The sequence below is a fragment of the Anopheles coluzzii genome, chromosome 2, assembly GCF_943734685.1.
Source record: "Anopheles coluzzii chromosome 2, AcolN3, whole genome shotgun sequence".
NCBI classification, from domain to species: domain Eukaryota; kingdom Metazoa; phylum Arthropoda; class Insecta; order Diptera; family Culicidae; genus Anopheles; species Anopheles coluzzii.
This window is the reverse complement of record NC_064670.1, coordinates 119,193,328-119,217,078: the sequence shown is the minus strand read 5'-3', so window position 1 is coordinate 119,217,078 and position 23,751 is coordinate 119,193,328. Positions and strand designations below refer to the sequence as shown.

At 47.0% G+C, this 23,751-nt stretch overlaps 4 protein-coding genes across 13 annotated transcripts in view; all 4 read right to left on the bottom strand.

Moving 5' to 3' along the window:
- Window positions 1-4,894, bottom strand: part of LOC120952198 (calsyntenin-1) — an 87,854-nt gene extending 82,960 nt beyond the window's left edge. For 2 of the 6 annotated variants that reach the window (XM_040371400.2, XM_040371405.2), the window contains exons 1-2: window positions 4,765-4,894; window positions 1,765-2,116 (exon numbers count right to left, since the gene is read on the bottom strand). In XM_040371400.2, coding sequence (XP_040227334.2) covers window positions 1,765-1,891 — 127 coding nt within the window. In that variant the 5' untranslated portion in view covers window positions 1,892-2,116; window positions 4,765-4,894. Of the gene's footprint in view, window positions 1-1,764; window positions 2,117-4,351; window positions 4,374-4,459; window positions 4,643-4,764 lie in introns of those variants that run through there. The other 4 variants (XM_040371404.2, XM_040371402.2, XM_040371401.2 and 1 more) reach the window with 4 other exon arrangements.
- A 199-nt stretch (window positions 4,895-5,093) lies between these two features.
- On the bottom strand, window positions 5,094-7,046 carry LOC120951909 (CWF19-like protein 1 homolog). Its single transcript, XM_040370912.2, has 4 exons — window positions 6,979-7,046; window positions 6,743-6,909; window positions 6,262-6,679; window positions 5,094-6,194 (listed from the first exon to the last, which is right to left on the bottom strand). Exons 1-4 carry the CDS (start codon window positions 6,996-6,998, stop codon window positions 5,216-5,218), a joined length of 1,584 nt encoding a protein of 527 aa, XP_040226846.2. The 5' UTR covers window positions 6,999-7,046; the 3' UTR covers window positions 5,094-5,215.
- Window positions 7,047-7,283: 237 nt separating this feature from the next.
- On the bottom strand, window positions 7,284-9,661 carry LOC120961456 (uncharacterized). Its single transcript, XM_040385172.2, has 7 exons — window positions 9,605-9,661; window positions 9,451-9,540; window positions 9,264-9,374; window positions 9,078-9,195; window positions 8,857-9,011; window positions 8,650-8,789; window positions 7,284-8,583 (listed from the first exon to the last, which is right to left on the bottom strand). The coding sequence occupies exons 1-7, from the start codon at window positions 9,659-9,661 to the stop codon at window positions 7,284-7,286; spliced, it is 1,971 nt and encodes a 656-aa protein (XP_040241106.2).
- A 482-nt stretch (window positions 9,662-10,143) lies between these two features.
- LOC120950369 (uncharacterized) lies at window positions 10,144-21,981 on the bottom strand. 5 transcript variants are annotated; one of them, XM_040368349.2, is made up of 16 exons: window positions 21,431-21,980; window positions 18,348-19,025; window positions 17,705-18,262; window positions 16,666-16,965; window positions 16,334-16,411; window positions 16,170-16,265; window positions 14,645-15,472; window positions 13,909-14,514; window positions 13,624-13,802; window positions 13,402-13,541; window positions 12,845-13,081; window positions 12,626-12,776; window positions 12,161-12,445; window positions 11,682-12,097; window positions 11,483-11,608; window positions 10,144-11,277 (listed from the first exon to the last, which is right to left on the bottom strand). In XM_040368349.2, the coding sequence occupies exons 2-16, from the start codon at window positions 18,775-18,777 to the stop codon at window positions 11,226-11,228; spliced, it is 4,482 nt and encodes a 1,493-aa protein (XP_040224283.2). In that variant the 5' UTR covers window positions 18,778-19,025; window positions 21,431-21,980; the 3' UTR covers window positions 10,144-11,225. The 5 variants fall into 5 exon arrangements, with proteins under 5 accessions (XP_040224283.2, XP_040224284.2, XP_040224285.2 ...); XM_040368350.2 differs by having other exon boundaries at window positions 13,909-14,511; XM_040368351.2 differs by having other exon boundaries at window positions 16,334-16,402.
- Between the last annotated feature and the right edge of the window lie 1,770 nt (window positions 21,982-23,751).

The window sequence follows — 23,751 nt, the reverse complement described above, 5'->3', positions numbered from 1 at the left end:
GATTGAGAATAAATAGAACGAAGGCATGTGTCGTTTTCCCGGGTGTGCCGGGTGTGAGTGACACTATAATGGAGCGTTGCGTATGTCATGTTATATATTGTTTTTTTTTGTTTGTGCTTTTCTCTACTTTTTCCAAACTCACTTTTTCTCTGTTTCAAGCTGTCAAGCATGTTGGATCGGGCGAGGAGGAAAAATCTAACATCAAACATTAGACAGAGTGTGCAGGGTTTCATCTGAAACGTTTTTTTTTCATTCTGCAACTGTCAACGGACTGTCGCTTTTAGTTAGATATGGGTTGCAGTTGCGAAGGGATGCGAAGGACGCTATAGTTCCACAGCAGATACTTCAACAGTAAACCACGTTGGTACTGCAGTACGGGTTTAGCGTAGTATTGACAGCGCGGTAAGATTGTACGGTGGTGATAAGACTGTAGGGTCGTCGCTGCCCAACGCTTATCATATGCGGGGAAGCGTATATAATTTCCACTTCACACAGCACGCAGGCAAGGCGAAAAGAAAAAAAAAAACAACAACAACAACAAAGTGCTACACGTTAAATAATGATCGTTTTATCGTGGGCCATCTGTTTTCGCCAAGATTTATGGACGTACCAGCATCGTAAACTTATTTCACGCCCCATTCTTCAAACGGCTGCCCATCAACCATCAACAACAGCATCGCATCAAGCAACGGCTCATGCAAATTTGCAGAAAACAAAACCTTAACCGTAATGAGCAACTTAAGTTGCAGGTGGTATTGGTATCGCGGGGCAGCGAGAAGCAACCCACGAGTACCCACTTATTGCCAAGGAAACCGAGCAGCAGCGTTGTTGCACCTTAATGAGATGGATTTTGCTTTCAATATTTTTCGTCGAAATCAAGACAACCCGGGCTGGGGACGTACGTAGCGCTTCCTTACTTCTATCGCAATGAAAGAACCTTAATTGCGATGAAATTGCTTTCCACGTAGAGCTAGCACATTTTTGTAACAGTGTGCTAGACCGTACGCATCAAAACAAAGAGCCTTCCGTCTTTGTGTGGGTAATTAAAAGCTGGTGGCGGGCTGTACAGTTGGTACCAGCATGTCTCTAATTATATCAATGTTAATAGCAATTCAATTAGCGTACTACTTAAAAGATTACCTTTTGGCGAGTTAATGGTAATGCGATCACGATTCAACGATTCGAATGAGGTTGATGAGAGAGCTTTCGATGGCGCTGTGGTACATTGGAAGCAGTTTCAAATAAAAGATTTTATTGCAAGCTCCCATAGAAGTATTATAGCATTGGGGCAAATTACAACTGAGCTACACATATTCCAAAAGGCAAGAACAAAAATTGTCTTTCGTAACATGAAGTGTGAAAACGGGCTTCATGACGAATTTGAAGGTCTTCTTCCCGGATATTCGGCGACATTAAAATCCAACAAACATACATCGAAGCCTTTTCCCATCAAAATTACCAACAGCTCAAGATGCCCTGTGTGAATTTGCCATATGCATTTGTAATAGTTATGAAGCCATATTTTTGTTGTTAAATAGCATTGTTTTTGGTTCCCCAAACATTGCTTTCAAGTCGCCAATCATCATATGGTTACGTTCAAACGTTGCTCACACGATTAGGCTGTTTAGCCCTCAAAGCTTACTGAGAGCTTCCTATTCAACCCGTTGGGCGTTCAATTCCCAGAAAACTGTATGTGCTCATAGTTTTCCCGCAGTTTATTATAATTTAACAGGCATCAACATAGTTTTCTTCCTTTATCCTTACCTCTTGAATCGTAGTAATCATCTTCGTCCTCGTACTTTTCGCCCTTCACCTGATGGTGGCTGCTGAAGCTGCTGCTAGTAACCAGCACTACCAGCAGCGTAAGCAGAAATCCTTTCGCCGGCACCATTGTGTGTTTTTAGAGAGCCGTGCCCTCTCCCCCACTCACACGCGCGCACACTCACTCACACAAAGCACTTCAGCTTCTGCTAGGAAGCGCAGACACACACAACACACTCTTCGCGCGACACCGCAGACACACACAAAGAAATTGATTGATCTTTCACTGCAGCACCACTACTGTTTCTTCTAGGTATTGTAGTATATTTGCACGATGATTGCCTTTGCACTATCTCTGTAAGTAATTAAATCAATAAGGGGTTGAATTGCGCGTCGCAATTTCGCAGAAAACTACGGTTACTCTACATCTTCCCTGAGTGTGTTGAACACACTATTACTTCATACTTTTCGAGCAAGAAGAAGGACCGCTGTCATGGCCGACACAAAACGAGATGTACTGCCGGCACTGTTAATTTATCTAGCGTTTTTTGATGGATGCTTATCCCCTTAGTCACAGACAAAAACAAAAAACCCACCAACTCACTCACTCCTCACCCTTTCCCATCCCACAACGATGGCGTTTGGGAAAACAAATGGAGCGGGAAAGGATTTTAATCAGCAAAAGTACACACGGCACACGCCACAATCGCCAGCACAATACAATCGCCTGCCAAACACAATGCTTCACTTCACAGAGAAACTGGTGGCAGCGTGTCTGCCGTGTGTGACTGTGTGCGCTTCGCCTGTTTTTCAATGCTTACTACAATCCCCGCAAACAAACAAAAAGACACACATACACATACACCCTCCTGGATCAGCAGCAACGTACACAATAGGCACAGAGCACACACGAAAAAAATACACACATCAAAGTAACAACATTGTGGCTGGCTGGTGCGCCTGTCGCGTATGCAATCCTTCGCTCGCTAGCGACAGGACCAAAGTACCCAGTGCCACACTCGCGTGCGCGCACACACACTACTACGAGGCGCACCGTGAAGCAGGACGAACGAAGCTCTACACACGACTCGCACGCACACTAGCGCGCGTACAGCGTAACGCGCTGTACGCAATACAAACACAGCGGCACGATGAAGCAGGTGAATTCGATGGTGTAGAATCCTTGAAATTCCTCGAGTTTCTTGCGTACAAGGTATGCGTGTGTAAGTGTGAGTGAATGAGGTTATGATGCTTCTCTTCTATTGCAGTAAGTATTGTTACGGGTTTTTTTTCCTCCGAAAAGTCACACTGAAGGGGTAAGAAAACTTTGCTTCACTTTTCATCATCACGGCCAATTCCTATTTACAACACTTGTTTGTTTTGCACCCAAATCACCAACCCCAAAACGCCAGACACCCATATTACTGCTGGTAAGCGTGTGTTGGTGCATTGCTTCAATCAAACAGACACATCAATTGCACACCCCCTTTCCGAGTTAGCCTTGTTTCCTCGGAGCTCCCCTCGCTGCCTCCGCTGTATTTCGCAACTAGCCACAAAGCCAGCCGAGTGCATTTTCTTGCCTCACACACTTCTACCCGCCGCGCCAGTTTGTTTCGACAGGGCAAAACAGGTTTCGCTCGCACACAGCCACGAAGGGCCACGAAAAAAAAGCTCTCGAAGAAGCAGCAGCAGCAACCTCTTGGGGCGCAACCACTGTGGATCAAAGCATGCCTTCCCCCCCCATACGGTTGGGGTTGATTCTAACGGGAACTGCTCTCGGGAAGGTGGCACACGGGATGAGGATGCTGCTTTCACTTGTTCAGCATGCAATTGAATGGCAAAAGGAAAGAAAGAAAACAACTTGCACCGCTTTCAGTTCCTTGTGAGCAAACGGTAAGCGCTCTTGCGACAATGTTGGCAAGGTGTGAATTCACCTTTTACCTGTGGAAAAGGTTCAATGGGTGCTGCGTCGCGAGCGGTTTTGTATCGAAACATCTCGACTGCGAAGGCAAAAAGGAGAACGCCATCAAAGCCCTGTCGAGTGGGCTTTGTGAGGAAGAAACCGGAAATGGTTTCGGAATGAGCAGTGCTGCAACACACGCAAAAACATCACAACAATAAGGGGTGGGAGAATGAGAAGAGAAAAAAGCCACCCCGAAACAACACTGACACACACACACACGCGCGCCCAATTTGCTGCAACCACGACGATGAGTCACGCATTAGAACAGAGAGAGGACGCACACAGACAGGATAACACGCACGATTTCGATACAATTTGTGTGTTTTTTCTTCTTTTCGTTTTTCTTTCTTCACACCTTTTCGCGTTTTCTCCCTCAAAAGTGCCTCCTTCTTTCGTTTCCTTTGCTGCACACCGTGTGGTGTGGTGTGTATGCAGTCACCCCTATTTCACGCACAACATTCACCCTTCTTCTCTGCACACCCTTCGTTACACACTTGTCATACACACACACACGCACACAGGTACACCGGGGTGGTGTGTATCTTTTTCTCGGTGTGCTGTGATAGCTCGAAAAAGGCACGATTTGTGGGGGGAGGAGGAGACGGTTTGGGGAGTAAAAATTCACACCTGCACAGCACACACACACCTGGTGCAAAAGTTGTCACGCCGTGTTTTTAATTCATCCCCTTTCCACACTCACACACACACACACACACACACACACACACTACACACCAATATGCGTTTGATACCTTCGAGGTACCAGCACCAGCAGCAGCACAAAAACGCGTCAGCGCGACGAAACCCTCGTACCGATTTTGCACTGGGTAAATGCTCGACGGCAGCGACCAACTGAACCGTTTTGGAACCGTGCCGAACCGTGCACACACCGTTGTGCACCACCACCACAGTACGCACGCGTGAATTTCCCTCCCGCCCCCGCCGCTGCTGTCTCACACACCCGTTCGAACTCCCTTCTAGAGATGACGAACCTTTTTTTTTGCTTTTTTGTCTATCTCTCTCTCTTCTATGTGTATTACCTTCCCGATCAATTGCTCCGGTGCGTGTACCACAGCGACACGACGGAGCTGCGTAAAATCTTGGCAACGAATAACCCACGGTACAAGGGAAAGGGAGAAAAGTGCGTTTGGACGTGTTGTCCGGATAGTCGAACCGGCACGGATAAACGAGGATATTTATCTCTTTCTCTATCTCTTTTTTCCCACCCCTGACAAATGGGGGTTGATGCTCGCCCAGCATAACCCAGGTGAGATCAGGCAAGCATCGCGGAAGCCATGCTTGCTGAGTTCGTAGTGCGGGAGGTGCAGCCGTACATTTTTCATTCACTTTTTGAAGCATTTCCTTCCAGTATTCGTCAAAATTCTCGTTTTATTATAATTGTACATGTGTGTGTGCAATAATGTACATTACTTGAAGTAGAAAATTCAATTGCAACGGAGTAACTCTAAACTTTCACTCTACTGCCCCCTTTCAAACAGTAAAATCGTACGGTTTGAAGCTCTCCCGAAAGTTTTTCACCATCTCGTCCTCCTCCTCCTTGGTGCAGTTACACTGCCGCCAGTCCGCCTTCTCCTCGCAGTTAAGCAAATTGTCCGCGCAGATAATTTCCCGCCCAAAGTGCAGCGGGAAGCCTTTCATCTGGCGCGTCAGCATCACTGTATCGTCCGGCAGTTCCGCCACAAAGTACGGTCCCCTTTCCGGCAGATCACTCGGCGCCGTTAGCTTCGGTACCTTCTCCAGCTGCACACTGTACTCCTCGCCCTTGTCCTCCAGCACGTGCTGTATCTTCCACGCCACGTTGTCGTCGATGCCGATGGCGTTGATCTGGAGATGGCCCGTCTTAAAGTTGCGCTCGTAAAAGAACACCTTCTGGTCCCGATCTGCGTAAAACTGGACCAACGCTTGCTTGAACCGTACCAGCTCGGCCCACTGCGGTTCCGAGAGCAACGCAGCGCACTGGATGTGCGTGATGGACAGTATCAGGATGTGCGTTTCGGTGATGGGGCCTTTCGCCAGGGCGAGATAGAAATGGTCACCGACCGATATGATCAAATGCTTCTCGATGCTGCCCGCCGACAGGCAGAACCAACACGTTTCCTGATCGAACGTCGGTCGGCCGCGCTTCTGATTGTTCTGCTGGTGCTGGTTGGGATCGTTGCTGCGCCGTTTGTTCCGTCGATTGTCGTCCGGCGTGCTCATGTCGTAGAAGTACTGATCGTCGCGTTTTTCCTCCGTGTTGGTAGTGCCGCTTTCCGTCAGCAGGGACAGGTTTTGGTAGGGGGATGGAATTTCATCCGTCGTTTTCTGTATCAGCTCCAGCACGCGCATCTTCTCGACCGGCGTTATGCTCAGGGCGTAAATGTGCTTCTTCTTTTCCGGATTGCCGAAAGACGCCAGCCCGACAAATCGGGTTGCCAGCTCCATTTGAGTGTTTTTGTCCGGAAGGTTGCTAAAATGGAAACCGTAATCAAAAACTTGTTCCAAGCATTTTTAAAATCAACCTTCCTTCCACTTACCGGTACGGTGGAGATTCGTAAAACTCGTCATTCATGCCACAGAAATGATACCGCGGTTTAACGGCATTTGCCAGCCAGGAGACCAGCTTGCAGCTTTCCTTCACCTTCTCCTGCATACCAAAAGGCCACTGCGATGTGAGCAGTATATCGATGCCCCTGAAATCTCCCATGTTGGCCTTGCTCGCCAAACACGAGTCACGGACCGCGATGGCGTCGGCTTTGCTGTACGTCCACTCATTGCTGCCGGTTTCCTGTGCATTTCCGCTGAGGTAAGCGATTTTAAGCCCACCGGAAGTGGTGTAAACGCCACGCTTGCCCAGATAGCTTAGATTTGTACAGATATCACCATCCTGGGTGTCGGCATAATACTGAGCAAGCTCCTTGCGTGTCGGGCCAAGTATGTAAACTGGCGCTGCAACTGCAAAGAGTAGCAATGGTAAACAACAAAAAATCGATTGGTGGTATTTACAACGTTGCCTACCTGTTTTTATATTTCTTTTGTACTCTTGCAACACCTCCACCTCAGGGTTGGTGCCGAAAAAGTCACCAACACACAGCACCAAATCGAACGGGCCGCTCTTTTTGTTTACGTTTTCAATGCGCGCGAAAAACGATTTCAGCTTTCCCCGTACGTCGCCGCAAACTAACCTACAAAGAGTGCACATATAAAATCGAAAGTCTCGCAGCATCTTTGCAAAGATATTCCACACAACTTACAGCTTTAATTTTTGCTCCATTTCGGTAAAAAATCCAGTAAAGCGAACCGTTTGCTTTCGCGAAACAAAACAATTCTGAAAACGGGGCAATTGACACGGCACGCTGCGATGGAGCGAAGATTTGCTTGACAAAAAATAGCGTTGGCAAATTTTCTTTAAACTACATTTGAGGCGAAGTTCTTATTTTTCAAATGAAAATACGTTTTATTTTATTTCCGTTACATATCGGTTGTACTTTTTTAATTTAATGTACTTAAATCGAGCATAAATAAGTCAGGTATTTGATGAATGCGTATTATTTTATCATTATTCATTATTTGATGTTCTCATTTCTTCCGTTGTTGGTTCTGTCGCTGCAGAAGATGTTAACTCATAGCTATAGGACGTTCGATAATCAATCGCTTGCGCCTTAAATATATAATTACAAGGATACTCCAACGTCAGATGAAACTTTAAATTCGGTTTCAGCGCTGTTGTTGGCTCATCCGGCAAGTCTTGCCACTTTGTTAGCTGCAAAGCATATCCCAGCAGCTCCAGGTATCCGTTTACGCTTAGCTTCTGGCCATTGCACACAATTTCTCCATCCTTATCATTGGTGCAGTTTATTTCTATAGCCGGCTCAGTATTCATTGGAGATATTGCTTCTTCTGTATACCTGTCTGCTGCTTCTGTTTGTGAATCGTATGTTTGCTCTGCGGTGGCGCTTTGATTGGTGTAATATTCGCTCACAGTTTCCTCAAGCTCCGGAGAAGTCGTCACATAGGAGCTTTCCTCTTTTTGATTCACTCCTGTGCCGTAAGAAAGCATTTCACTTTCCAATCCATCATATGGGGCTAATGAAGCCGGATTCACGTACGGTTCACTCGTGGGATAATGGTCAGGAGAGTCAGTGATACCTTCAGTACTGTACGCATCAACATTCGATTCAGTTCCATCGTAGTTCGTTATCTCTTCATCATATAGAGTCGTCGTTGGTGGAGTTTGAGTAGCTCTAACTCGGTCGGGAATGTCCCAAGCATCATCGTCCCATTCCAAGAAATCGTAACCGGGATGTGACGTTGATCGTGGCTTGTCTGATGACATTGGGGCAGTATCACTATCGGAAGTATATGATCCCGGTTCTATACTCGACTCATGAGCATACTCTTCAATGGTAGTTAGAGCCTCTTCACTATAAGCAGGTGTAGAATAAATCTGCTCTGCTGGTTCTTCTGAAGCATAAGGTGCTTGTGAAGTATCATTGTCATCCAATTCATACGCATAATCATCATAGTCGGGAGTCACATTCATGATCACTGCGTCCTCATCTGATACTGCTTGTGTGGTCGTGGTGGCATAGCTTGCACTTGTCTCTCGAACCAGCGACAGAGCATCGTCCAACGGGAGTGGTTGTGTCGTGTCGTAGTACATTGGAATGCTGGAAGTGATCTTCGTGTTGATTGCACTGATCACAGTCGTCGGTTGGGGGAGCAGTGTAGTGGAGTCAATGCTATGCTGCACCTTATACTGCTCTATTATTCTTTCGTGCGGAATGTACTCGCAGCACTGCAGATGTTCGGGGACACAAAGTTCCTTCTCAATGTTGTAGCTCATCTTGTAGGGACATCTGGAGGGATTTAAAATAAGCTTTAATAAGAAACTGTATTCATTCTAGCCCAGCACAGCCACTTACTCGTAGCGAATCTGGTAGAAGGAACCGTCAATGTTCGGAACACAGCGATAGTACAGCGTGCAATCCTTCGCCGTACGGAACTGACCATAAATGAGACACTCGGGGAAATACTCTTTGCTGAAGTTGTGCAGGATCTCCTCCTAGTATCAAAAGATCAGAGTACTAGGCGTATTTTATGGGATTTTAATATAAGGTACTCCTGTTTACCTGAGCTTCATAGCACTTATTCGTGGAAGAGCACTTTTGTAGATCAGGATGGAAAAACGTCCCCGGCGGGCATTGATAGACGTACTGGTGGAAGTTGTAGTTGTACTCCTGACATTTGAAGTAGAACGAACAGTTGGAAGGTATGGGGAAAAGTCCTGAAAAAAGTTAACACATTTTAATGCATTCGCCTTTAATTAAATCAAACACAATGCTGTTCTTACCCACACCGCTACAATCCGGCACGATGATGTTACAGTTCTGTGACTCATCGTGCACCTTGATCGTGTTCGGTTGATTCAGCGTCTCCCCAATGCAGCGTTTTTCTGTGTCACTGAAAACCTGCAAGTATTTAGCTTATTGGTAGCGTTCGTTCGATCCAATGGGCATCCTTTTGCAACTGATCTTACCGTATTGTCCGGGCAGACCCCGATCATTACCCCATCCGGGTGGCATACGTAGTAAAAGTCTCGCCGGCTAAAAGTGTGCAAACCACTGTCTCCGTTGGCACATTTAGTGGACTTTAATGCAAAAGAGAATAGAAGGAAATAACATTTGAAGGATCAACTTAAGCTGTAAAGTGCTGTCTCAACTCACATGATCCATAATGACAAGAAACCCTCCACCGGGAAAGTCACGACACTTTTGCTTCAGCTTATCGTAATACTCCAACTTCGAGCAGATGGTCTGTGGGAGTAAGAGATAGATATTATATTCTAACCCAATTTTTACATTCTATTAACATCTTTACCTCTTCACACACTCCAGTTTCGTTGGTCGGAGGCACGACCGTCGTTGCTCCAACCATTTTCGCACAACCAACTAACAGCCCGAGCAAACAAACACTTCTCACCCCGAACATTGCAGCTAATTGTATAATCACAGCAAAAAGTGGACAATTTCAATCAACACAAAAAACGGCTCCACAAGAAGCGAACGTCCGACCGTGACTGGTTGTCGGTTGTGGTTGCACTTTTCCGAAAAGGCATAACTCACCCGCGCTCGAGGCGTATGTTGTGACTTGATCACATCACTTTTGTTTTTTGTTTGTCTCACACTTTTGGCCACATGTTATGTCGTGCATGAAAAGGGGAGGAGGTTGGAAAATTGTCACGCTTTTCCAGCACACAGCCAGCGAAGAACGCTCTGCCTGCACGTACACACTGCGACTGCACGTTCTTTCAGTTCGTTGATCGTGATATCTTTCACCTTTTGGAGAATCGATTTTAATGCATTCTTGATTCATTCTCTACAAACAAAAATTGAAACTAAAGAAAAAACGTCAACAAGTTCAAAGTTATGATTTGCTTATTTATTAATTTTTCTTCATAAAAAGCCTAGCGGTTAGAGACACGGTGCTAAAGTATGTAACTCCCTGGGGCGGGATTAATTAGCTCCCCGGGATCGGAAAGAACCCACTTCACGTTTGTGAGATGGTTCCGCTTACTCGTTCACTTAAGACTACGATAGAGAAAGTAAAAAGCGGGCGATAGTAAGTATGCGAAAAAGTACAGAAAAAAGAGTTATATCCTTTTTCGTTTTGCTCAAAGTCAAATAAATATAGAACAGCAAAACGGTGTACAGCTCGCGATTCTCTCTGTTCCCCCTATCATACAAAACGGGCAAGCTGCCCGGCGGCTGGCGGCTGAGAGAATGTGTCCACGGTATACGGTATCCCTCCAGTACGAGTAGTAAAAGTAGTTATTATGATTGTAAAAGTATATATATGTATGTATGTATTTTATATGCTTAACTTCTTCCATCTCTCTACTCTTCCACTATTCTCTGTTAGCGTGTCTGCAATTTGAAACAACTCCCTGGTCCAATCATCGCGATCGAATCGGTACGTTACACTTCAATCACAGTACTTAACGTTATGAGCTTTAGTTTGGTTTAGCTGTGTGTGTGTTTGTGTTTGTTTGTGTTTAATTGTATGCTAATTCTAGCGCACTCCTCCAACAACCTCGGCAGCGGAGAGTTGAAAGTGATCACTCGGCCTAATTGCTAACCTTATGCTGGCTATACCCTATCTATGAGCCGGCAGGTGGTGAGAAGGGAACGGGAGGCATTCTATTGAAGAGGATCCAACGTCCATCTCACTTGGGTATGTGGTCCAACGCGTGTAGTGCGTGTCTGTTCGATTGTCCTATCAAATAAATATGCGCATCGGTTCGGTTTTACCCCTACCAGCGTGATCTGCAGCATGATCGAAGACTCCTAACGCTCTAATGAAAATCTAATGCGCACTTAGCTCTCGTTTTGGGTGCGTTAATTAAAGAAATCGTATAACTCTATGGGGCTTGTTGTCCTTTTCTTTTTCATTCCAATTCGTTTCCGCTGTTCCATTGTTACAGCACATCCTACCACATCGTTCAGACATTGTTAGCATCTTCCGTCTGGTCGACGGCTATGCTGCGCAGTGATCTGAAATGGGGGTTGGGAGGTTCAAAGGTGTTATATTCTGCAAATGCATGATAGTGCCAAAAAGAAAGAAAGAGAGAGAGAGAGAGAGAGAGAGATAGATGAAGACATCAGAAGGGATTGACAGGAAAAGAGTTGGAAGAAGAAAGGTAGAGATGGATTGAGATCATTGTGGGGATTTAAATAATTTGCCCCGGCCAATGCTTACCTTGATCGTTCAAACAGTGACGGATCGGTGTAGATCGGTTCACTCGGGTCATCAAATTCGCTTTTAGGTGCACCGGCCCGGGACAGTGGGTTCATTACCGGGATCTGACACATACGTGACAGGTTGCTGTGTGAGAAAGAAAAACATTTTCCAATGATACGATCATTCTAATAAACACGATCATCTCACGATCACCTACCCGGTAGCAAACGTTTTCTGCAGCCCACTGCCAAACAGTGACACTCCCGGCGTACGCACGTGCGGTGTACCAGCTCCTCCTCCTCGGCTTGCCGTCGAATGCGCCCGTCCGGACGCTTCAAACTGACTTCCTCCCGCGTTGTGGAGTGCAGAAGGACTGAACGAATTGACCGGTGAGCTACGGTCGAGCGTCCGGTTCTTGATGAACACCTTCCAGTAGCTACGATACACAATGCCAGCCGCAAACGTGATGCTAATCAGCAGTATGATCAGCAATATGACCGCACTGATCAGCCCGTAGTATTCGGCGTGCGTCAAACAGACCGACTCGATCGGTGCGACCATCTTGCGGGCGACCGTATCCTGTTGCATCTCTTCCCGCGACTGGAACACCTGCAGCGGACGGAAGTAGCGAGACTTTGAATTATTGCTTGAACCGTCAAACTTGTGCGTAGCGTTGTTGCCCTGCCCCGGAAATACCTCAATCATTTCGCGCACTTGCTCGGGCATTTCGGTCGGGCTGGTTGTGTCCGCTTCGGCCGTTATCGTATCACCGCTGGCGTCCCGTGCCTTGGCGCTGGTTGCGTTTTCGTTCACCATCGTACCGTTCACGATAGACACTTCGTCGTCATCGTCGTCTGCTGGGTCCGGGTTGGCGGCTACCAGCGGCTCGGCTGTACCGATCGTTTCCGTCCCATTTTCGAGCGATCGTTTCCGACGACCAAACGAAGGTTCCGAACGGCCACTTGGTCCTGGACAGTATGCCTAGATGAAGAGAAAGAGAGTGAGTTAAATCATAGGATTGAATTGAAGGAATAAAATGTGATAAAAATGTTTTATTGGGACGCAATTGCGTTTAAAATCATTGCGATTCCTTCCATCTTACCTAACGCACACTACTGAATTGATACTCCAACCACTAGAACTTTGGTATTAAGCACTTACCGGCTGACATCCTCCACGGCACGTACGCACAGTAGCCTCAAACACGAGGAAGTTCGATTCCGGTATCTTGAACGCGTTAAACCGTGCCTCCAGTGCATCATTGTCGCGTGATCGTCCCAGTTCGGGGAACACCAAACTATCAACTGGACAGCTAAGGAACAGTAGAAAAAATCATAATGTCAACTCACGCCAATCTGCAAAAAGAATCAACCCACTTACCCATAATTATCGATCAGTTGTACGCTACGGCCCGAGTACGGATCGCGCGCGACCACGTTCGTGGCGAAGATGTCCGTTGCGTGACTGTAGCCATCCTGGGACTCAAGTCGGAACGTGAGCGGATCGCCGACGGCGATCGTGGTCGTCGGACGGCCCTGGTACAGTATCATCAGCCGCACCTTGTTGCTCATCGAGTTCTCTGCCGGCAGGTACTCGATCGGGATCGGACTACCGGATCTGTCAATCGATTGAAAGCTACGCTTGAGAAGCATTGCAACAGTCGTTCTTTGTCTCGGCGCATCATGTTCGTGGGGTTGTTGGGGTGAGGATCAGCGTTGCATCACTTTTTACGATCGATCACATCCACAGCACGCACCACAACATGATGGGAGCAAAGGGTCTTTATGTTTCGGTACACAGATTCGGTGTTAGTAGCTAGTCTAGTTGCTAGTTACTTTGAGGTTCATGCAAGAAGATGGCAGTAACATGCAGGAACATACGCATGCAAGAGTTTTGTAACAGTTTAGACACCTTCAGGCTAGAAGATGATTACTTACCCAGCCCCAATGTAGCCCGAGGTAACGACTGCTTCCCCAGGACCACGGAACATACACGTCAGGTTGAAGCGTTTGTCTCGTCCCGTCTGCACATTGTCCGAGAACTGTACCACTATGATATTAGTCATCGTGTCACCGTACTGCAAAAAAAACGGGAAACGATAAAAACCACGTCCCAACTAGTTCAAGCACAAGATCAGTAACACAAGAACATCATCCTACCCGTTGCGTTCCACACTCGGGATATCCTTGAGGTCCACTAATTCTCAGCACGTTCACCGTGCCACCGTTACCGCGGAAGAAGCATCGATCGTAGAACCCGTACGCGTAGATCCGCCCGACAAAGCCTTCCGGCGTGCGCAGCGTAAACTCCATACCGTCCTCGTTACAAACCTGTCCGACTGGTGTACCAAGCGCAAAACCCCCCAAAAACAATGCATTACAAAATATTCAATTCCAAAAAAATCCACAATTTATTCCTGATCTATCTACCGCTGTGTGCCTTACCGTCCAAACACTCGTCGTGCGGTCCGCCTCGGCCCGGCGTCCGCTCGTAATAGTCCGCACTGTCGCTCTCGAACATCTGCGTGCTCGGCACCTCCAGGTCGCGCGAGTCCCGATCGCTCAGCTCGCAGTTGCCCTCCGTTTCGTACGGTGCACTGTCGCGATAGTTGAAGCTCCGGCACATAAAGTCCCGTGCGCCTGCACACTCCTGCTGGCAGATGCCGAGGGATGGTGCGTTGATCACGCGCCGGATGTACTGCTTGCGCATCTTGCGCTTGGCGGCGACCTGCTTGAACGTATCCGTGTTGTCGCAGCGCGTTTCGTACGGTCGCTGTGGTCCGTAGCCACCGAAACCGTCGCCACCGCCGAGTGTGTTATCGTACCCGGTGCCTGAGGGGCCGTACGGAATTTCGAACGGATAGCCACCGCCGTCCGGTGCCATGCCGACGGCCGGACGCCGATAGCCTCGATCACGATCGGGAAACGCTGGCATTGGTGGTGGTAGAGGGGGTGGTAAGCGACCGCCCCCACTTGGGTAGTAACCACCGTACCGATCGTCCACGTATCCACGCTGCGGTTCATACCCACCCATGTAAGGATCGTAACCTGCTGAAGGAACAAAGAAGCGGATCTTAGCGAAAATCCAATGTCCTCTGCAGACTTACAGTAACCATTCTTGATGTGCTGCTAGCGTGGCAAACGTGTAGAACATAGATAGTAGTGAAAACAGGCAACTTACCCGATGGACGGCCTGGTCCGGTCATGTACTTGTGGAATGGCGACACGTTCGGCGAGGTCGGATAGCGGCCCTGCGCACCGACCGGTTCGAGCGGGTAGCGTGCGTCCGGAGCGGGCGGATAGCGATTGTTGTCAATTGGGCGGGCACCGGCAGGTGCCGGATATGGGTCCAGTCCGTAGCCACGGTTTGGTGGAGCTCGCGACGGTACTACCGGATACACAGCCGAACCGTACATGTGTGGCATGTACTGGGGTGGTGGGTAGCGTGTAGCTGGCGGTGCCATTACCGGGTAGCGCGAGTCCGGACGCTGAACGGGCGGTGGATAACGCCCAGAGTCCGGTGGTGGATAGCGCCCAGATTCAGGCGGCGGATAGCGCCCCGAGTCTGGTGCTGGGCCGGGTGGGTATCGACCACCTGCGTCCGGCTGCGTTGGTGGGTAGCGTGCATCGGCCGGATAGCGCGAATCGGGCGACGGATAGCGTGAGTCGGACGGTGGATAGCGATCCATCGGATAGCGCGAGTCCATCGGCATCGGTGGAGGATAGCGCGAATCGGAAGGGTAGCCTGAACCGGGCGGTGGCAGTGGAGGTGGTGGTGGATAGCGCATTGGACCGCCCGGGTACATTGGGTCGGGGTCACGATCGCCCGGATAGCGATCGGTGGGACCGTACCGGTCACCTGGGAACCGATTGTCGTACACGGGAGGATAGCGTCCGTCGTAGTCGCCGCCACCCGATGGGTAGCGGTCCGTGCCCGGTCCGACCGGGTAGCGATCGGTCGAGCCGGGATAGCGATCGGTCGGTGGATAGCCACCGGGGAACGGTTCACCTGTGGGCGTGAGCAAGTGTGCTTAGGATTGTGTGGGTATTGCACGGCACGGTTCTTGGTGCCTTGGTTTTTTGGATTGCATGTGGTGTGAGCACAAATGTTGGAGATGTTCAGAGCAAGTACTTGCAGTTTTTGAAGCTACTGAAGTTCGTCAATTTTATTTCAATAGTCAAAAAAAGTGGAATCTAGTTCAGGTGATCCCGAAGGGACTTATAGCTATTCATATTTATTATTTTAGATATTTATCTTGGAGGGATAACACATGAATGAAATAGAGCGGGACATATAAAAATGTTTTTCAGATTTAAGGACATTTAAAGACTTGGCGACATATCAAAGACTTGTGAAAATTCTACTAAGAGTTTTGTTATGTAGTCTCGAAGAGATCATAGTTTGTATTATGGTATCATTTGACCTTCGAATAGAATATTTCTAGGCATTTTAATTCAATAATTCAGCTTTGCTCATCAAGGTTAATCAAGATATTCACCTTGAGGAGATAAAACATGTAAAAAGTATGACGGAATGATCAAAACGCTCATTTTTGAAAACAACTAATCTTAGAGATGCTTCAGCTTAGAGAGACCTCTGTATTCTCCTCTCACTGTGTTTAAATTATTAAATTTATTAAATACCACATACCGATTATTGACAAGGTGCAACGAATTGCAAGCAATGTACATAACGTGTAACCTACCTCCATAGTCCGGTCTCGATCCCATAGGGTACCGATCACCCTGCGGATAGCGCCCGGGTGGGATCCTATCATCCGGCACACGATCCCGATCACGATCTATGGTGGAAACAACCAAAGGATTTTAGTGGGAAATGGAACCACTTCAGGCGCTTCTTTTAACCTACCTCCTCCGTACGGTGGTCGCCAATCGGTTGGGTCCGGTCGCCCATTGGTCGTATCAGTGTCTCCCCCGACTAGGTGCGCTTGGAAAAAATGGCAACGAGAATCGGAATATCGCAGATAAAGCGGGTATTTGTTGCGGTGGGTTCGAATCGGGGTTGGTCATTGTGGAACAGTGGGTGTGTGAGTAGCAAAGCGGCGGAATGGGTCGTGAACGGGATGAAAAGGATGGAAGGAATCAGGTGGAATCAATCAGAATGTTAAAATAAATAGTAGTTCAAGGGTGGCATCTCACCCTCACCCACCCAGGAAAAAGCCTGACGTTCGAGATACTCACGCATCAAATTCTCATAGTAATCGTAATCGGCATCGTAGATGATGCGCATACCGTCCCGCTGGTTGTAGCGGCTGAGACGACAGGTGCGGAACCGATCGCTGTACACGGCCGACCGGCACTGGAAGCTCGTCTGCCGCAGGCACTCGTCAAGACACTCGCTCAGCGACCTGCCAGTGATTTCCGAGTGAAACTCCCCACCCAGACGCGAGTTGCGATACCGCTGGAAGGCGGTATCGGGCCGGCGGCCACTCGCAAACAGATGGGACGTGACGGAGTTGTCCGGATATTCGGCACCACGCTCTGGGTCGGTTGGGACGTACATAGGAGATCGCAACAAAATATTGGAGTTTTGTTACTAAAACGTTTCGCTTGAACGCTACGGCGCTTTGTCTTGGATGGCACTTTTAGGCCCCCATTGGATTCCCCCGTAAGGTATTTGTTTGTGTATGGTTCTTTATGGGCAAAGCCTAAGGACACCTGAAGATCTTGATCTAATGAATGGCCTTTGTTAAGTCATCAGGACCTAGGTCATTTTGGAAAGGAAATCGCTGACAGGACAAATTGACGCGAATGCTTTGGCGGGCCCGGTTTTTTTTTCTATTGGTTGAGGTTCGTCGTCTCAGCAGCAAAACCAGGGCGGAGGTGTTCAAAGGTGGGACAAGAATACGAACATTGACCTCAATGCCCCAATCTACAGTGACGTGGGAATGATGGATCAGATGGACTTGAGGTAGGTAAGCGTGCTTTTGAGATACTTAAGCTTATTACAGGGAGAAGGAGAGATATATAGCGTTTAAGCGTGCGTATGGACCTTCTCGTATCGTACTACTGCTAGGGGTGGATCTATTTCCACCCACAGAACGAGCTGAACCTTGACAGGGAGAATCCAATGAGCTCTAAAACACCAAACTAGAGCCCTAGCCCCAGTATTGAAGGGGGTTACAACCTCCTTACTGCAGGGTCTTAGGCAAGCGAAGCGCAAAGCGAGGTTATCCATTGCTTCCAGGTTCGGTAGCAATCGGTATGATTTAGTACTTACGATTATCTAGACACACCAGATCGTAGAAATGATGCGTCGGGCTTGAGCTGATGCTCAGATCGTCCTTTTGAGACACGGAGTCCTCCTCCGACAAGATGCACTGCTTCGTCTGATCGTCAAACTCGATCGAGCGGCAGAAATACTTCTCCGCACGCAGACACAGCGATTGACACTCTTCCAGCGTCATGTTGTTGAAGATCTCCACCTCGAACGGGCCGCCGAGACGTTTGTTCTCTTCCTTCACGTACACGATCAACCCATCGCAGCGCCGTTCCGCATTCAGGCAGGTGTTCTCCAGGTAGTCCGAGTTCGGATCGTCCTCCAGCAGTTCGGGATGTGTCCGGCGGGTGAACCGGCTCATGGCGCAGCTGCGCAGAGTGGAGTCATAGTTGGCCGAGCGACAAACGAACGAGAACTCGTTCAGGCACTTGTCCTCACAGTCGGAACGATTGGCAGCCGTAACCTCCTTGATGTCGGACACCGGGAGCTTCAGCTTCTTCCTTGGATGACGCTCAAACACATAGCGTCTGCTGGGACATTCGCGATCGGGACGACTAGCTGTTTGGGGAGGAAAAAGGTCAAAGAATCTTCAAAACCTGTCCCTACGAATAAATATCTTGACAATTAGCCCTTCTCTACTTACAGGTGATGCAAACTTCCGTAAAATGGACACTGTTCGGGACGAGCATCAGATTGCCGATACCCTCGGGAGCGGCCTGTTCCCGCGTCAGATAGCACGTCGATTCCTCATACTCAACGCTGCCACTGAACGAAGCAATTCGGCTACCGGGCTGGAAATCAAAGCTGGTGCACGCCCGGCCAAGATTGTTCGAGGCGGTACGATCGCGCAAACACAGATCCTGGCACTTCTCCAGCACTCGAAACGGTGGTGCCGAATCACGCACGACGTCATCGTCGAACCCCTGGAGCTGCTGGTTCGGTAGCCGTTCGTACAGTACGCGTCCCTGGCCGTTGTTGCAGGTCGTTTGACCCAGGACCAGGGCGAACCGGGCAAGCAGCACGAGTACGGTTACGTCCGATAGCCCCGGTAGGAGCTTTTGCCTTTTGCGCATAGCGAACACGAGCAGCGACTGCTGCTAGTTGCCACCGGTGCAACTGTACAAAATGGCCGATGTGGTATGGACCGTTTGGTGATATTTGTAAGACTATTCCGATTTCAAAAGAACTGACAGGAATTTAAAGTTGTGACGAGTAGATTTAGGCTCTTGTCAGTATTAAGTGTCGTTTGAAGGAGTAGGCCTAAACAGAAAGTGTTTTCTGCATCTTTCGTTCATGTCACCACTTCATAGCTTTCAACGAGCTGAAAGGAAGATAAATAGGTTCAAAGGACCTTAGTTAACGAATCTAATAGGATTTATTCTTCTTAACACACTACACTAAGCGTCCTAAATCGCAATTTTCCCTATATCGGACCCATAATTTTCTATTTTACAAATAATTGCATAACTTTAGGCGCATTTCTTCGATGTTCTTTGTTAAAAGATTTTATTTATTTCAAATTGTTCTCATTTCTTCTTGCTTTTTCCTCTTCTATGTTGGATATTAGAGCTTAATTGGCTTTAAATATACCATATGTGGTGAGCCTTTGTGCAAAAACTTTCCTTTTTCACCACACACAAATCTCCTATTTCGGTGCAAATTTGTGCTATGCCTCTACACAACAGTATTCGTGGTTTGTGAGCTAAGCGAGAGTTCCATCAAGAACAGTACCGATCTATATCCAAAAACACAACAAAAAACCTTTTCATTCCACGTATAGAGAGAAATTTTCCACAGCCACCCAGCACCATCCCTGGGGCGGGTGCGTTTAACTTAATTCGTTTGTTCCCACTCATCCTCCGCTCGTACCTAAAAAGACACTGCGATGCGATCAAATGCGACCATTCTAAAAGTGTGCGGGAAGGCGACGCTCGGCATGTGCGGGAAGGGTCAGCATTCGGTGGCCCTTGGACACTGGTCGCTGTAATTGTTTGCGGTTGTGGATCGCGCGGTGTGCGTTACGCAGAATGGTTCGGCCGGAGCGCAAAAGAGAAAAACCGGAACCAACTTCCGCTGCTGATCGGAACAGTTGATTTGTCACGGTTTATGAGTTTCAAAAAACACGACCGAGCCTGTTGGGCACTCGGTGAGAGGCAATGGAGAGGGGAAAGCGAGGGAGCAGCCAGAACTAGGGAAAATGGGCTAGAACGAGCTGAAGAGGGCGACCCCACGTTGATTGCATTTTTGAAGCTGGAAGGGTGCTGTGGGATCGTATGGTAGCGCTGATGGAATGTAATTACTGTGCTGTGGGCTTTTCGATTCACAAAGTGAGTGTTTGGTGGGTTTGTGTGTGGAACGTTTTCTGTGGTCAAATGAAATGTTTTGGCGTGCTGGCTCGATGGTTAGAACATTACCGAGCAACTCGAGCGTGGTCACTGAAAATTGGACCATCAGTGCTCAGAATCAGGTGGCCGGTACCTTTGGGCAGGGCGCGTGTTATCAACACGGGGATATTTGAGCCGAAGGACAGTGGGTACAGTAGCCACCGATGAGCCACTGATTGAGGTCAGCCACAGAGCAACAGATTCTGATTCTGATCGAACAGCTCGTGTGTAACGCGGCTGGTGCAACCCTTCGCTCGTGTTAAATGACGATTGCGTAGGGAGTTGTAGAGGGAATAAAAACCACTGTTAACTGTGGCGAGGTCGCGTGCGTTTGTGGTTACGATCGAATTAGGGGTTTCCTGTTTTTTCGATACGTGATGATTTGTGTCGATCGATCGAGGTAATTTGAAGGTGTGACAAAATTAGTCGAAAGGTGTTTTCTTTTGTGCACGCTTCAGTTTTCAACGCAAGGGCTGCACAGTTTGCTGAAGAGGGGGAAAAAGTCTAAAACGTGTTAGATGTGGTTTACTATGCATGAATAATTATCCGAAGTAAGGGTAAGGGTTGTTGCAGTTAATAATGTTGAGGAGTTACATCGATCGCTTATAGGCTAAGTACATAACACGCATGTAGATTGAATTTTAAAAATTTTAAAGAGAAAAAAATAAAATTAAATTATGACGAATAAAAAACATGCAAAACATTTGAAACCAAATAAACACATCCAACAGGGCATAACAGAGGAGAAAAACGTTGTAAAATAAATATCAATGAATTATCAAAATTAAGATGTAAATTAGTGTGTGTTGGAATTATTTAACAAAGCTTCACAATTCAAGAGTAAACTCCACCATTTCAGCGTTGAATAATATCACAAAAATTTATAGCAAAACACTGAGATACGTTGTACAAATGAGTGACCAATGCATTTACCTATTTTCAAATGGCTCAAATATTTGAAAGCATTTTCAACCAGTTTTGTTCCCTGTTTATGCTGTGAACAACGTGAATGGTACTTATATACTAAGATACTACGAGTGATCGTTACTTTTTATCCACTCAGAGCGCCTAAAGGTATGCAACATTTGTTATGGATTGTTTGTCTAAACACAAAAATACTTAAATTTTGCAAATTGAATGTGTCTATACGCATTGCAAAGCATCTAAAGTACACAAAACGATTTTCTTATATTATACACTAATCGAATATTAAAGAAACAGATAGTAATGGGAAGATGGGGATCACAGGCCCCATCCACTCTGTATTCTTTCTAGTTATACTAATTCTTCATGATTTTCTTCCTCATTATCTAATATCTGTTGAAAAGCTCTTTTTGCTCACCTGTTAAATTCAACACACTGGCACAACAAGACACTGGAACTACTGTAGCACACAAATTGGTACACTTAAATGAAAATTTTACCACTTTAACTGAGACGCACTGTGCTTTACAAATGATGAGATGTCACTGGAAGCTACAAGCACACTTAACTACTACTGTTAACGAACACCCAAAATTCAGTACAACACTTGGTTTAGAATTTTCACCGCCAGCACCAAACACCACTAAGCAGTCAGTAAAATCATTCTTTAAACTCACAATCTGCAACACGAAACTAATACAAAGCTCAACATAGAGCTTGTTTCTTCCACCAGCAAACTTTGTCACCAAAACTCAGGCAGTATGTTTGTTAGCTGGCTGGCTCAGTCCTTTCCAGTAGCACTGTTATCGTTATGCAAAGCGATTGTGTAATCCAATGGGGATTTTTGGGCCAAAAATCTTCCCTTGCATCGATTGCAACCCACCTGCAAAACCGGCGCACCAACTTTAGCTTCGGCGCAAACAAAACCGTTCACAGCGAGATCTCGTAAAGCACTGAATATCGGGCGGCAGAATATTCTGCCTATAATGTCCCCATTTTTCCGACCACCCATGAAAGGCAAATTAGCTGGCTGACCCTTTAAAGGGGGGAGGGGAGTGATAAAGCAAACCAAGCTGGAAAGGGATGGATGATGCACGATGGTTGAGTGTATGACAAAAAAATCCAGGCACAACAGTAAAGAAGAAACCCACACTGACTAACTATTTTGTGCGACACAGAGCTGACGTGACGCATTGGTTGTTGATTTTTTTTTTATTTTTAGTTTTGTTCCGATCGTTCACAGTGGACAGTTTTACATATAGTCTAACGAGAGAGAAGAGGGAGGAAAAAGATGGAATGCATTATCAAGTGTGTGTGCGTGTGTGTGATGGGTCGGTGGTGTTGGTGCGACGTAAGTCCGATCTGCGCGTATGATCAATTGTGATCTATCGCGTCAGGTTGAACGCTTCGCTGACCCGGACGGCCACCCCATCCACCCGCACACTCATCGGGAGACAGTGGATGGAGAGGTGATGAAATGGAAATGCGATTTTCATACAGCAACCGAGGGATTGGAACGAAAAAGAACTACATTGGCGGGGCGGTTTGGGGACAGAAAAAAAGCGGAAGTTCTTTTGTTGCACGCATCCGGAAAGCGGCGCTGTGTGCGAGTGTGTGAAGCTGCGAGGGGAGCTACATCGATGGGTGAGGGTGACGAATTGGAAACTGTTTGGCTTTAAGCAAGAGTTCACCGACGCGTTCGACCCATTGGGGGAGAAGGGAGGAGATGGTCGTGTTGAGAGAAAAGTTTTTAGCCCCGAACAAAGCCCGAATCGGGTTTAAACGCGTCCATCGTCCATGGCCAGCGGTGAAAAAAAAAACGCGATTTGCGATGAGGGGTTTTGGGCGTTTATGGGCGTTTCGGAGCTTTTTTTTGGGGAGGATAGAGGAATATGACAAATTTGAAGCGATGTGGAAAAGGCCACTCAGTGGGGAGGACACATTTCGCATTTCAAATGATGTCATAATTGATGAAAATGTTGCAAAACTTTTTATTTAACTAAGCATGATTCCTTGCATTTGGTGTGCTATTAGCATGAGACAAAGAGGCATATTTTTTTGTTTTATTGATTGCCATGTTAAACACAATAATGGCTAATTTATCCATAAACAGGCAAAATTCTAATCAAAATCATAAAAAATATACTTAAAAAGACTTTTTAAACTCATTGCTCGGTAGGAAGTTCTTTACAAGAGTTAAACAGCCGTTATAAAGTTGCTGTCTAAAATCCATTTTATTATCATCAAACACTATTCCAATTAGAAATACTATCAATCTATTTGAATCTCTTTCTCAAGAACATTTGTTCTTATTTCAATTATGAATGCAAACAATCATTCCGCTTATGCAACTGACGTTATCACGAGCCACCGATCTTTCTATGTCATGGTAACGTAAAGCCGGGGACGCCCAAGAACAAATCTAAACAAAAACACAAATTATCATTACGCGATGAGTTATCGCCAAGGTTGCATGCAGCATTCTAACCTTCAGAGATTATCAGCACACAATTCAGCTCAGTTTAGATGTAAAAATGAAAGAAAAAGAAGCAGAGCAGCGGGTAAATCCTGTCAGAAGCGATCTGCAATTGCAATAGAATCAAATAAATGCTATTCCTCTCTCCACCGGTTCTGGAGCAAGGGACATCAATTCTCGATACTCTTTGAAGCAATGAACAAAAAACGAACCTGCTTACGCATTGCAATTTTGTATTTTCTTACATTCTACGGAGCAGCAGG

What these genes read in the sequence shown, in the direction of transcription:
- LOC120951909 (XM_040370912.2), bottom strand. Translation starts at nt 6,998, where the DNA reads ATGGAGCAAAAATTAAAGCT. An exon ending in ATGGAGCAAAAATTAAAGCT is followed by an intron (nt 6,910 to 6,978) that starts GTAAGTTGTGTG and finishes CACTCTTTGTAG; the next exon opens with GTTAGTTTGCGGCGACGTAC. An exon ending in TACGAATCTCCACCGTACCG is followed by an intron (nt 6,195 to 6,261) that starts GTAAGTGGAAGG and finishes TTTCCATTTTAG; the next exon opens with CAACCTTCCGGACAAAAACA.
- LOC120961456 (XM_040385172.2), bottom strand. Translation starts at nt 9,661, where the DNA reads ATGGTTGGAGCAACGACGGTCGTGCCTCCGACCAACGAAACTGGAGTG. An exon ending in AAACTGGAGTGTGTGAAGAG is followed by an intron (nt 9,541 to 9,604) that starts GTAAAGATGTTA and finishes TTACTCCCACAG; the next exon opens with ACCATCTGCTCGAAGTTGGA. An exon ending in GCCGGATTGTAGCGGTGTGG is followed by an intron (nt 9,012 to 9,077) that starts GTAAGAACAGCA and finishes AACTTTTTTCAG; the next exon opens with GACTTTTCCCCATACCTTCC.
- LOC120950369 (XM_040368349.2), bottom strand. Translation starts at nt 18,777, where the DNA reads ATGCGCAAAAGGCAAAAGCTCCTACCGGGGCTATCGGACGTAACCGTA. An exon ending in GCGACCACCGTACGGAGGAG is followed by an intron (nt 16,266 to 16,333) that starts GTAGGTTAAAAG and finishes TTTCCACCATAG; the next exon opens with ATCGTGATCGGGATCGTGTG. An exon ending in CAGAAAACGTTTGCTACCGG is followed by an intron (nt 11,609 to 11,681) that starts GTAGGTGATCGT and finishes TTTCTCACACAG; the next exon opens with CAACCTGTCACGTATGTGTC.